This window comes from Crotalus tigris, unplaced genomic scaffold, assembly GCF_016545835.1.
Source record: "Crotalus tigris isolate CLP2741 ecotype Arizona unplaced genomic scaffold, ASM1654583v1 scf7180000019021.11574027:1482141, whole genome shotgun sequence".
Lineage (NCBI taxonomy): Eukaryota > Metazoa > Chordata > Lepidosauria > Squamata > Viperidae > Crotalus > Crotalus tigris.
The window spans coordinates 1,175,145-1,187,892 of NW_024097333.1; the positions used below are offsets into that span (position 1 = coordinate 1,175,145).

Genomic DNA, 12,748 nt, shown 5'->3' on the forward strand with positions numbered 1-12,748 from the left:
ACAGAAAGAGCGGACAGACATGGCTCCTGCGAAGGGTCAACGCCGCCTCTCCCTGTGCCCAGGGCCTCCAGTGGCCACCATCCCCTTCGGAGACCTGCTGGAGGAGGTTGGCAGCATGGGCACCTTCCAGATTTTCTCTGTCTTCTTCCTCTCACTCCCCGTCCTGTTCCTGGCCAGCCACAACCTGGTGCAGAACTTCAGCGCGGCCACTCCAGAACACCAGTGCAGGCCGGTGCAGCCGGGCAACCTCTCCCAGCACGAGAATCTGGTCCTTCTCGGGCAGGACCTGAAGCCGGACAGTTGCCAGCGCTTCGCTGGGTGGTTGGCGCCCAACTCCAACGACACGGCGGGCAGGGAGGTAGGACTGGAGCCCTGCCTGGACGGGTGGCAGTATGACCACAGCACTTTCACGTCCACCATCGTGACGGAGGTATGTTCGGAGGTCACCTCCAGCCTTTCCTATTTATTTATTTATTGTTCATTTCTTTACTTATTTAGTCAGTCATTCTAGGGCAGTGGTTCTCAACCTTTTTAATGCCACGACCCCCAACCGGTCGTTAAGTTGAGGACTACGCAATCGGTCGTAAGTCGAGGACTACTCAACTGGTGCAGCACCGTTTGCAGAATGGGACTTTTGGCGGGCTCAGCAGGGCAGAGACAGCCTGGACCATTCCTGTTGGCTTTGGAAAGCCAATAGAATTAGACTCTATTCAAGAGAGTCTATTCTATTGGCTTTCATAGGTTCAAGAGAGTCTATTCTATTGGCTTTCATGGCGGACATAGGTTGTTTGGCGACCTCCGTGAAATGGTCGTTCGACCCCAAATGGGGTCCCGACCCACAGGTGGAGAACCGCTGCCATAGTTGTTAAGTGAATCACTGCAGTTGTTACGTTAGTAACACAGTTGTTGAGTCCATCTGGTTTCCCCATGGACTTGGCTTGTAAGCTTGCAAAAGGGGATCACGTGAACCTGGGACACTTCCGTGGCCCAGTTCCAAATGGTCCATAGACCAGTACTGAGCCGCAGCCCGGTGGTTGGGGACCCCTGCATCAGTACCATTTCCACCCTCTTTTGCTAACGGTTCTACAGTCTACAGGTAAGTCCTTGACTTACCACAACTGGGACAAAAAAATCCCAAGCAAGGTGAAAAGGTTGCAAAGCCCTAGTTAAGAGAATTACCTTGTTGTTAAGCGACTCTGACTCTCCCTCCATTGACTTCGCTTGTTAGAAGCCAGCTAGGAAAGTCACAAACGGTGATCACGTGAACCCGGGATGCTGCAAGCGTACTAAATGTGGGCCAGGGGCTCAATTTTTGTAGGGGATGCTGCAATAAGTCATAAGTGTGAGGACCTGTTGTAAGTCACTTTTTTTCAGTGCCATTGTAACTTTGAACGGTGGCTGAATGAAGTGTTGTTAAGTTGAAGGCTTTGGAAGGAACAACGTAGCCCAGACTCCCTTCTGAGATTCAGAAGATGTTGTATTTACTGTTTATCCTTCAAAGGCAGTGGTTCTCAACCTTTTTAATGCCGCGACCCCCAACCGGTCGTAAGTCGAGGACTACTCAACCGGTCGTAAGTCGAGGACTACTCAACCGGTCGTAAGTCGAGGACTACTCAACTGGTGCAGCACCGTTTGCAGAATGGGACTTTTGGCGGCTCAGCAGGGCAGAGACAGCCTGGACAATTCCTATTGGCTTTTGAAAGCCAATAGAATTAGACTCTATTCAAGAGAGTCTGTTCTATTGGCTTTCGAAAGCCAATAGAATAAAAGGGAGTAGCACAGCTAAGGAAAAGGGGGAAAAAATGGCGGACTGTGTTGTTTGGTGACCCCTGTGAAATGGTCGTTCGACCCCAAATGGGGTCCCAACTTGCTGATCTTTAGAAAAGCATTAAAAGAACGACTATTTTCACCCTCCAAGGTGTGAGGATCAGGATGATTTAAATTCCCGTCAAGAAGATAGGAATGCCTGGTCACCTCTTATTAAGCTGCTTTATTTTGATTGTTTCTTTATGCTACCCAGCATAAAGCATGGTGTGGTCTGAGCAGTTCCATCATTTCTTTAAAGCACTTTAAGCCTTGTGGACTTCAAATCCCAGAATTCCCCAGCCAGGTTTGAAGGCCACAAGGCTTAACGTGGCCAGTTTTGGAGAGCCCTGCTTTAAAGAAATACATAACTTTTTCCCTGGTTCCGAGCAGCCGAGCTTAGCCTGTTGCACAGACCTGCCACCTGGGTTTTCCCGAAGCGTGTCGTGGGAATGCAGCTTTTCTTCTGTATCCTCGCAGTGGGACTTAGTCTGCAACCTGCAGCCTCTGAAGAGCTTGGCTCAATCCCTCTTCATGGCGGGGGTCCTGGTGGGGGCCTTCATCTTGGGAGACCTCTCGGACAGGTAAGAAGACCCAGTGGCTGGAGGAAATTTCACAAAGAAAAAAAGCAGGTTGCCCAATACACAGAGGAATATAAATGGCAGAATTCTGCAAGGCTGGAATTCTAAAAATTAGGAATGTATTCTATGCAGCCCGACCATTGCCGCTTAGCATATTTATTTATCTTATTGTTTATTTATATCCTGCCTTTTTATTATTTTTATCAATAAGGCAGCAAACATGTCCAACACATGTCCCACACACTTTCCTCCTATTAGCCCAGTGGTTCTCAACCTTTTTAATGCCCCGACCCACAGGTGGAGAACCACTGTCCTAAGCCTACCTGTAACCCTCTTGGCCACAGATTCGGACGCCGGCTGATCCTTATTTGGTCGCTGCTGATGGTGGCCGCCATGGGCACGGGGGCAGCCTTCTCCAACAGCTTCCTGACCTATTGTGTCTTCCGCTTCCTGAGTGGGATAGGCATCTCTGGATTCCTGCTGAATTATATCTGTTTAGGTGAGTGCTGGGTAGACAGGATGGGAAGGGGGACAGGAGGGAGGATGGGGGTGAAGGTGGGTTAGGGTCTTGTGGAAAAGGAAAGGACTCTTACGAATTCCGGAGGGTTTTTAGCAGAGAGATTTATTGCACAGGTTCAGAAGCTGTAGCAACGAGCAATTCTGAATCCCGAGGGCAGGTTCAGACTTCAGTTTTATACTTTCCTTTTTTTCTCAGGAACAAAGGAATACAGATTGAAATACACATTGTAATACATTAGGTCCGTTTCTCACGGGTATACAATGGAGAGTTTGCTACATACACTGTATCCAAGTGCAATGTGCATTAGGTTAGTCACATACTGCTAACACAGCACTATTCCAATAATTTTGCAGACACCTCATTATTCTAGTGATTGTTAACTTTTCCACATTAAGGGCAGTGGTTCTCAAGCTCTGCAACTTTGAACTGGGTGGATTTCAGCTCCCAATAATTCTCCAGCCAGCCTGCTTTAAATTGTGAAAACTATGTGCATGCTGGCTGAGGAATTCTGGGAGCTGAAATCCACATCACTTAAGGTAGTAAAGCTTGAGAAACCCTGGGTTAAATGATGGCTTGGCGACTGGTATCATCAAAGCCACCTGCAAGGAGCTGGACTGGTTGGCCACAAGGGGACCCTCCAACTTTTGGAAAGCGGAGTCACGGACCGGTGTGAATCCTCAGTGCTATTTGAGTTTGGTTGTTTTCTGGCAGATATTTCATCACCAAACTCGATAGCCTCATCAGTGCTAGCACCAGTGGTGATGATAATGCTGAGGGGGAGGGAGAAGAGGCAAGGAAACCCACCAGCAGCTCCTCTTCCTCTCCACAGATCCCCCTCCCTTCTAGCACTGATGATGTTGCCTAGCTGGGTCATGAAACATCTACAACAGTGGTTCTCAACCTTTTTAATGCCGCGACCCCCAACCGGTCGTAAGTCAAGGACTACTCAACTGGTGCAGCACCGTTTGCAGAATGGGACTTTGGGCGGGCTCAGCAGGGCCGAGACAGCCTGGACAATTCCTATTGGCTTTTGAAAGCCAATAGAATTAGACTTTATTCAAGAGAGTCTATTCTATTGGCTTTCAAAAGCCAAGAGAATAAAAGGGAGGAGCACAGCTAAGGAAAAGGGGGGGGGGAAAATGGCGGGCTGCGTTGTTTGGCGACCCCCGTGAAATGGTCGTTCGACCCCAAATGGGGTCCCGACCCACAGGTTCAGAACCACTGATCTACAAGAAAACAACCATGTTCAGAGAGCACCAAGGACCTCACAATCCTTTCTCCTCCTCCTCCTCCTCCTCCTCCTCCTCCTCCCCCATTCCTCCCCCCCATAAACCCCATTCCCTTCTAACACTGAAGATGTTAGCTAATTGGGTCACGAAAGGTCCACAAGAAAACCACGAAGCTCAGAGACTCAGGAGTTCAACCCTGAGCTATAAACATTCCCTTCTATCATAGATTGGTCCTCCCCTTGCTGGGGTCGGAGATGTCAGCTTGCCTTCCTCTTCCTCTCCCAGGTCTGGAGTGGGTGCCCACCAAGTACCGGGCGGTGGTAGTCTCCATCCAGAGCTACTGCAGCACAGCTGGGCAGGTGTTGCTGGGAGGCTTGGCCTACGGCATCCGTGACTGGCGCTGGCTGCAGCTGGCCATCTCCGCCCCCTTCTTCGCCTTCTTCGCCTATTCCTGGTGAGTCCACCAGAACATCACTTCGGTTGCAGGCCTCTGGCTGTGTCCAGATGTTTCTTTAACATCAGCTTCTATTTCCCCAGGAAAGTTCAGCTAGTCTTGACTTATGATCACAGCGGAGATTGGATATTCTGTTGCTAAGTGAGGTGGTCGTTAAGTGAGTGGCCCCTCATTTTAGGATCCTTTTTTGCCACAGCAAGTGTAAAGTGAATCCTGCAGTCATTAAGTGAATTATTTGGTCATTAAACGAATTCAACTATCCCTGTGGACTGTGCTTACAAGAGAAGCGAGCTGGAAAGGTTCCCGCTGATCATCCTGTGACCCCAGGATGTTGCCACCATTGTACATACGTGCCGTTGCCAAGCACCCAAATTTTGAACATGCAAAATTTGAACGGACCGTTATAAGTCAAGGACTACCTGTCTACGCTTTTTAAAACAACAAAGCAGCTCAGCCTGGCCCCTAGGCTTTCCCGCATGGAGAGCAGGATAGGAACAGAGGCATCCCACAGCCCCACAAGCAACTTCAAGTCACCCAATCTGACCTTCTCCACAGGTGGCTTCCAGAATCGGCCCGTTGGCTCCTCATGAACAACGAATGTGAGGCCGCCCTACGCAACCTGAAGCACGTAGCCAGGATCAACGGGAAAGCTGCAGCGGGTGAAGCCGTAGTACTGGAGGTGAGGAGCAACAAGGTTTCCCTGATGTTCAGTGCACGCTCTCTATGGGTTGGACTGGGCCTTCCCGACAGAGAACATTACCCTACTGCAGTGGTTCTCAACCTTTTTAATGCCACGACCCCAACTGGTCGTAAGTCAAGGACTACTCAACCGGTCGTAAGTCGAGGACTACTCAACGGGTGCAGCACCATTTGCAGACTGGGACTTTTGGCGGGCTCAGCAGGGCAGAGACGGCCTGGACAATTCCTATTGGCTTTTGAAAGCCAATAGAATTAGACTCTATTCAAGAGAGTCTATTCGATTGGCTTTCAAAAGCCAATAGAATAAAAGGGAAGAGCACAGCTAAGGAAAAGGGGGGGGGGGAAAGGGCGGACTGCGTTGTTTGGCGACCCCCGTGAAATGGTCGTTCGACCCCAAATGGGGTCCTGACCCACAGGTGGAGAACCACTGCCCTAGTGTTCATCAGCCTCAGCCACTCTAAGATGAGTGGACTTCAAATCCCAGAATTCCCCATCCAGCATGTTGAGAAGCACTGATCTAACTCTATCCATCCATCCATCCATCCATCCATCCATCCATCCATCTATCCTTGTTTCTCAAACTTGACAACTTTAAGATCCGTGGACTTCAACTCCCAGAATTCAATTGCCACATTGGCTAAGGAACTCTGGGAGTTGAAGTCCATACATCTTGAAGTTGGCAAGTTTGAGAAACTCCAATCTAGTGAAAACTATCTATGACAGTGGTTCTCAACCTGTGGGTCGGGACCCCATTTGGGGTCGAATGACCATTTCACGGGGGTCGCCAAACAACGCAGTCTGCCATTTTTCCCTCCCTTTTCCTTAGCTGTGCTACTCCCTTTTATTCTATTGGCTTTCGAAAGCCAATAGAATAGACTCTCTTGAATAGAGTCCAGGCTGTCCAGGCTGTCTCTGCCCTGCTGAGCCCGCCAAAAGGCCCATTCTGCAAACGGTGCTGCACCAGTTGAATAGTCCCCGACTTATGACCGGTTGAGTAGTCCTCGACTCACGACCGGTTGGGGGGTCGCAGCATTAAAAAGGTTGAGAACCACTGATCTATGATGTAACATCTTCTAGAATCCAAGCTGACTCCTGAACACCACAGACCTTCACATCCGGGCAATTTTTTTCCCAACAACAAGACGGAAGCAAGTCACTATTGTCTTTTTCTGAAATAGTTTTCAACCTCCAGTCTAACTACATTCCATGATCCTATGATGGTCTCCTCACTGAGAGCTTGCCAAGTCCAACCTAGCTTGGCAGTGAGGACCAGTCCAGGTCAACTATACTTTAGAGCAGGAGTCTCCAAACTTGGCAGTTTTAAGACTTGTGGCCTTCAACTCCCCATGCTGGCTTGGAAATTCTGGGAGTTGAAGTCCACTTGTCTTTAAGTACTCGAAGTTGAGAAACACTGCTCTACGCAGAAAAACTCTTGCGTTCATCCTTGCATAATCTTTTCTTCTCCCCCTGTAGATGCTGGAGACCCAATCGGGGAGTAATTCTCCAGGACGGGGCAAGCACTCTTGCTTGGACCTCTTCCGCACCCCTGGACTGAGACGCATCAGCTGTTGTCTCATGCTCATCAGGTAAGGCGAAGACCTCACCAAAGGAAAGATGGAGGGTGGACAAAGCAGATCTGTCTTCTCCAAACAGAGGTTCTTCTCAGATTGAGAAGATGGCAACTTCCATCTTCTCCAACCAACGAGGAAACCCTCAACCCAACACCAGCATTTCTAACCAGTTGTGGGTCTCCACCTAGATAACTGCTAACCCAATATTTGTCCTTCTCAGTTTCTCCATAAACATGGCCTATTTTGGGCTCTCCATGGACCTCTCCATGTTTGGCCTGAACGTCTTCCTGGTGCAGCTCTTCTTCGGAGTGATAGACCTGGTGGCCAAGATGGTCTGTGCTCTGCTGCTCAGCTATGTTGGCCGACGCATCATCCAATCCGTTTCCCTCATCCTTGCAGGAATGTTCCTTTTGGTCAGTCTTCCTGTCCCTTCTGGTAAGAAGAAATAAGAAGAAGTATCCACCTTCAGGGGTCTACTGGCAGGTGTAATTTACTCACTTCTAGCTATGTTTGTGGGAAAAGACAGGATCAAGAGCAGTTTCTGGGCAACTTTAAGATGTGTGGACTTCAACTCCCAGAATTCCCCAGCCAGCCATGTCAGCTGGAGGATTCTGGGAGTTGAAGTCCACACCACTTAACGTGGCCAAGGTTGAGAAATATTGACCAAGAGGCTACTGAGTGTTGTCTAATGTTGGGAATAGGCCAGAATTTGGTGCTAGAAACATCAGACCTTCTCCAGTATTGCTTGGCTGGGAGGGAGGGTCCCCCTCTTCTTATCCAAGATGGCTGCCATTTGCGTTGGGATTGCTTTTCCCAAGAGGACCACCTTTGATCCAACTCTGGTTCCATCTGAAATGGAGACCAAGAAGAACAAATGTTGGTGTATCCCGCTGCTTTCTTATACAAGAGAATATTCATCGCATAGGGTTGAATTGTGGGGGTCCATGATGTTCTCTGTTGTCCCGCAGACATTTTATTATCAAACTAGGCAACATCATCAGTGCTAGAAGGGAATGGGGTTTGTGAAGAGGGAGGAGGGTGAGGAGGAAGAAGAAGCATCTGCCCTGCATATCCTGATCTCAGTGGGTACGCGTCTTCACCACCAAACAGCCCAGGTAAATAATCTCTTGAATAATAATTAATCAATGACAAAATAAGAAATAAAAAATAAATGGGGTCCTCGGCGCTCTCTGAACTTGGTTGTTTTCTTGCAGACGTTTCATGACCCAACGAGGTAACATCACAACCATAATCCTAGCACTGATGATGTTACCTCGTTGGGTCATGAAACGTCTGCAAGAAAACAACCAAGCTCAGAGAGCACCAAGGACCCCATCCATTTTTTATGTCTTATTTTGTCATTATTACCTAAGACATCACTTACCTAGGCTGTTTGGTGGTGAGAGCACTCACCCACCGAGATCCGGGCATGAGGGGCAGATGCCATTTTGTTTTGCACAGGGGGTGATCAAAAAAGGCAAGATGGCAGCCAAGAGTATGACACCAGGAGGTTTTTATATGCAATAGGCAGCCAAGAGGATGACACCTGGTTTTTATATGCAATAGGTGCACATGCCACGCGCATCAAAACCAGGTGGAGTTGTGACCCTCCTGTTGTGGTGGCCATCTTGACTTTTGTGACCAGCTCTGCAGGTGTCCCTTGTTCTGCATCAAATATTCTGCATTGATAGCTCATCTAGAACGTATTTTGGGCAGTTACTGAGAGTTTGATGCAGCCTTTCTCAACCTTGGCCACTTTTAAGATGAGTGGACTTCAACTCCCAGAATTCCCTAGCCAATGTGGGAGTTGAATTCTGGAAGTTGAAGTCCACACAGCTTAAAGTTATCAAGTTTGAGAAACAAGTATGGATGGATGGATGGATGGATGGATGGATGGATGGATGGATGGATGGATGGATGGATGATGGAGTGAGTGAGTTAGATCAATGCTTCTCAACATGCTGGCTGGGAGTTGAAGTCCACCCCTCTTGAAGCATGCTGGCTGGGGAATTCTGGGAGTTGAATTCCACACATCCTAAACCAGCCAAGGTTGAGAAACATTGTCTCAGGACCATGTTGGAAGAAAACTAACCAGGTTATGCTCTCAACCCACCTCCATTTCTTCTAGATATGTTGACGGTGCGTCTCGTCTTTGTGGTTCTGGGTAAAGGGTGCTTAGCAGCATCTTCCATGTGCCTCTACCTGTATGGAGGGGAGCTCTTCCCAACGGTGATCAGGTAAGCAAATAGGTGGAAACCATGTTGGGGGGAGGTCATTCCTGGAAATCCAGTTCAGGTTCCCCTTTCCAAGACATCTTGGCTCCCTTTCCAGATTCATCAGCCCTGGATTCTCCTGTTACATTCAGGAGCAAGCAAGCAGGGGATGATAGCAGTTGTGGTTAATCCCCCTGGAGGATACTTGCTTGCTGTGTCCCAAAAAGATCAGTCTAGAACTGAAGAAACCTGGCTTGAATCTCAGCATGCAGTGATTGCATTCAGACAACCTACTAGACCAGTGTGCCTTACCTCAGCAACTTAAGAGATGTGGACTTCAACTCCCAGAATTCCTGGAAGCTGGCCGGGGAATTCTGGGAGTCGAAGTCCACACCTCTTAACGTTGCAGAGGTGGAGAAAGATTGCGTTAAATCGTTTTTGTGGTTCTGGGTGTGGAGGAAACATAGCCTACCTGGCTATGCGTGAACTACGGTTGGTGTGACGCTACAACAGGCTTTCACCCACCTGGTGGAGGACCACGGGCTGGGTGACTCAACCTAGCCTACCTCACAGGGTCGTTGCGCAGGTAAAGAGGACCTGGTAGGGCCAGCGGGGGCTTTCAAGATCTCTGTGGGTTTTCCTTCCCAGGCAAACGGGCAGCAGCTTCACCACCGTGATGGCTCGGCTGGGGGGCATCATAGCCCCCCTGGTGTTGATGGCCGGGGACTACCAACCTTTCCTGCCCCTGGTGCTATTTGGGGTGATGCCCATCGTTTCCGGTGTTTCTGCGGTCTTCCTCCCTGAAATGTTTGATGTCCCTCTGCTGGACACAGTGGAAGAGGTTGAAGAGAGGTGGGTTCCTCTCCCCCTTCTTTTTCTACCCATGTCTTTCTCTGTTCTACTCTCTATTCTGTTCTATTTCTATATTTCTGTTTCTATGCTCCTCTCCTCTTGTTTTCATTCTGTTGTTTTCATTCTCTTCTCTCTCTTCTCTTCCCTTCTCTTCTCTCTCTTCTCCTTCTCTTCTCTTCTCTTCCCTTCTCTCTCCTCTTCTCCTTCTCTTCTCTTCCCATCTCTCTTCTCTCCCCTTCTCTTCTCTTTCCTTCTCTTCCCTTCTCTACTCTTCTCTTCCTTCTCTCTCCTCTTCCCTTCTCTCTTCTCTTCCCTTCTCTCTCCTCTTCTCCTTCTCTTCTCTTCCCTTCTCCTTCTCCTTCTCTTCTCTTCCCTTCTCTCTTCTCTTCTCCTTCTCTTCCCTTCTCTCTTCTCTTCTCCTTCTCTTCTCTTCCCTTCTCTCTTCTCTTCTCCTTCTCTTCTCTTCCCTTCTCTTCTCCTTCTCTTCTCTTCCCTTCTCTCTTCTCTTCTCCTTCTCTTCTCTTCCCTTCTCTTCTCCTTCTCTTCTCTTCTCTTCCCTTCTCTCTTCTCTTCTCCTTCTCTTCCCTTCCCTTCTCCTTCTCTTCTCCTTCTCTTCTCTTCCCTTCTCTTCTCTCTCCTCTTCTCTTTCCCTTCTCTCTCTTCTCTTCTCTTCCTTCTCTTCTCTCTCCTCTTCTCCTTCTCTTCTCTTCCCTTCTCCTTCTCCTTCTCTTCTCTTCCCTTCTCTCTTCTCTTCTCCTTCTCTTCTCTTCTCTTCCCTTCTCTTCTCCTTCTCTTCTCTTCCCTTCTCTCTTCTCTTCTCCTTCTCTTCTCTTCCCTTCTCCTTCTCCTTCTCTTCTCTTCCCTTCTCTCTTCTCTTCTCCTTCTCTTCTCTTCTCTTCCCTTCTCTTCTCCTTCTCTTCTCTTCCCTTCTCTCTCCTCTTCTCCTTCTCTTCTCTTCCCTTCTCCTTCTCCTTCTCTTCTCTTCCCTTCTCTCTTCTCTTCTCCTTCTCTTCTCTTCCCTTCTCTTCTTCTCTTCTCTTCCCTTCTCTCTTCTCTTCTCCTTCTCTTCCCTTCCCTTCTCCTTCTCTTCTCCTTCTCTTCTCCTTCTCTTCTCTTCCCTTCTCTTCTCTCTCCTCTTCTCTTTCCCTTCTCTCTCTTCTCTTCTCTTCCTTCTCTTCTCTCTCCTCTTCTCCTTCTCTTCTCTTTCCTTCTCCTTCTCCTTCTCTTCTCTTCCCTTCTCTCTTCTCCTTCTCTTCTCTTCCCTTCTCTTCTCCTTCTCTTCTCTTCCCTTCTCTCTTCTCTTCTCCTTCTCTTCCCTTCCCTTCTCTTCTCTCTCCTCTTCTCTTTCCCTTCTCTTCTCTTCTCTTCCTTCTCTTCTCTCTCCTCTTCTCCTTCTCTTCTCTTCCCTTCTCTTCTCTCTCCTCTTCTCCTTTTCTTCTCTTCCCTTCTCTTCCCATCTCTTCTCTTCTCCTTCTTCTCTTCCCTTCTCTTCTCTTCTTTTTCTTCTCTCCTCTTCCTTCTCTTCTCTCTCTTCTTTTCCTCTTCTCTCTCCTCTCCTCTTTTCTTCTCTTCCTTCTCTTCTCTTCTTCTCCCCTCCCATCTCCTCTCCTGTTGATTCTATTCTATTCCATTCCATTCCATTCTATACCATACCATTCCATACCATACCATACCATACCATACCATACCATACCATACCATACCATACCATACCATACCATACCATACCATACCATACTACTCTATCCATCTGGTTTGATGCCTTTCCTCATTTTGCAATTCCCTGTTGCCCATGGGTTCCTATCTTTGCAAACATTGATTTTCCGTCTTTCTTTTTTGCCAAGGAGCCTTCTCCCTGCTCAAGTGCAGCCTCTTTTTTCCAATAATGTATCTCACCTCCCCTTTATTCTTCCTGCTCATAATATCTGCAGCTTGTAATGGCCTTTTAACATCTGTCTCCCCAGAGCTAGATGGAAATCCAAAGCCATCCTGGCCGAGGCACCAGAAAAGAGCTCGGCGCCTCCCATCATCCAGTCGACCCGCCTTTGAGCTTCAACTCTGGCATCTCCCACTGGCGTTTGCAGGGTCGTGAACCTGAGGCCAACCATCTGCCATTGGGCCCTTCCAGCAGGCTAGCCGGCTGCCAAGACTGCTACACAGCTACATTTTTGGAAGGAAAAGCAACAGGGACAAGGTTGGCATTTGCAACGGAGAACATTCATGGTCCAAGATATTCTTCTGGCACCTTGAAGCAAATGGACTTTCCTAGTCTCTTGAAGGAAGTCAACTTGGCTTCTGTTTCTGGATGGCAGTGACCCTGAGATAGACATTTTTTGGCCTTAGGGTTCTTCAAAACTATGATTTTGATGCTGCCAGGTGTGTTCTGACACAGACATTGCAGTGTGCGTGATTAAGTGCGGGTCCTAAGACATTCAACAAACTCCTCATCTCTACTTTTGTCCTGGTTAGTGCTCCCTCTCAGTTGCTCCAACGGGATTTTAGCAACCAGGGCTGTCCTCTGACCATGCCTGGACAGAGGGAAGACTGGGAGATGTAGTTTTCAAGAAACAGCAGAGAGGCTGGAACAGAAAAAAAAAAAAACCAGCATTGTGCAAAGACAGAAATGTGGGGTGAATGGTTGAAGGTTTCTTAACAAGCTACGAGATGTTGTGGGTGAAGATACGGAAGGTCTCTTCCCATCTTGCAGGGAGGGGTTCTCAAATGCACAGGGAGCCCTCCGCCCAGCTTGTTTTCAGTGCTATTTATTGATGCCATTCTAGGCAAATGTCAATGAATAAACAGAGTCTTGTGTTTTTTTCTACTAAA

At 48.4% G+C, this 12,748-nt stretch overlaps 1 protein-coding gene across 1 annotated transcript; it reads left to right on the forward strand.

Moving 5' to 3' along the window:
• LOC120314935 (solute carrier family 22 member 6-B-like) lies at positions 1 to 12,748 on the forward strand. The gene is made up of 10 exons (XM_039358520.1): positions 1 to 430; positions 2,284 to 2,387; positions 2,729 to 2,883; positions 4,419 to 4,587; positions 5,143 to 5,266; positions 6,760 to 6,872; positions 7,078 to 7,292; positions 8,986 to 9,094; positions 9,719 to 9,922; positions 11,887 to 12,748. Exons 1-10 carry the CDS (start codon positions 20 to 22, stop codon positions 11,969 to 11,971), a joined length of 1,689 nt encoding a protein of 562 aa, XP_039214454.1. The 5' UTR covers positions 1 to 19; the 3' UTR covers positions 11,972 to 12,748.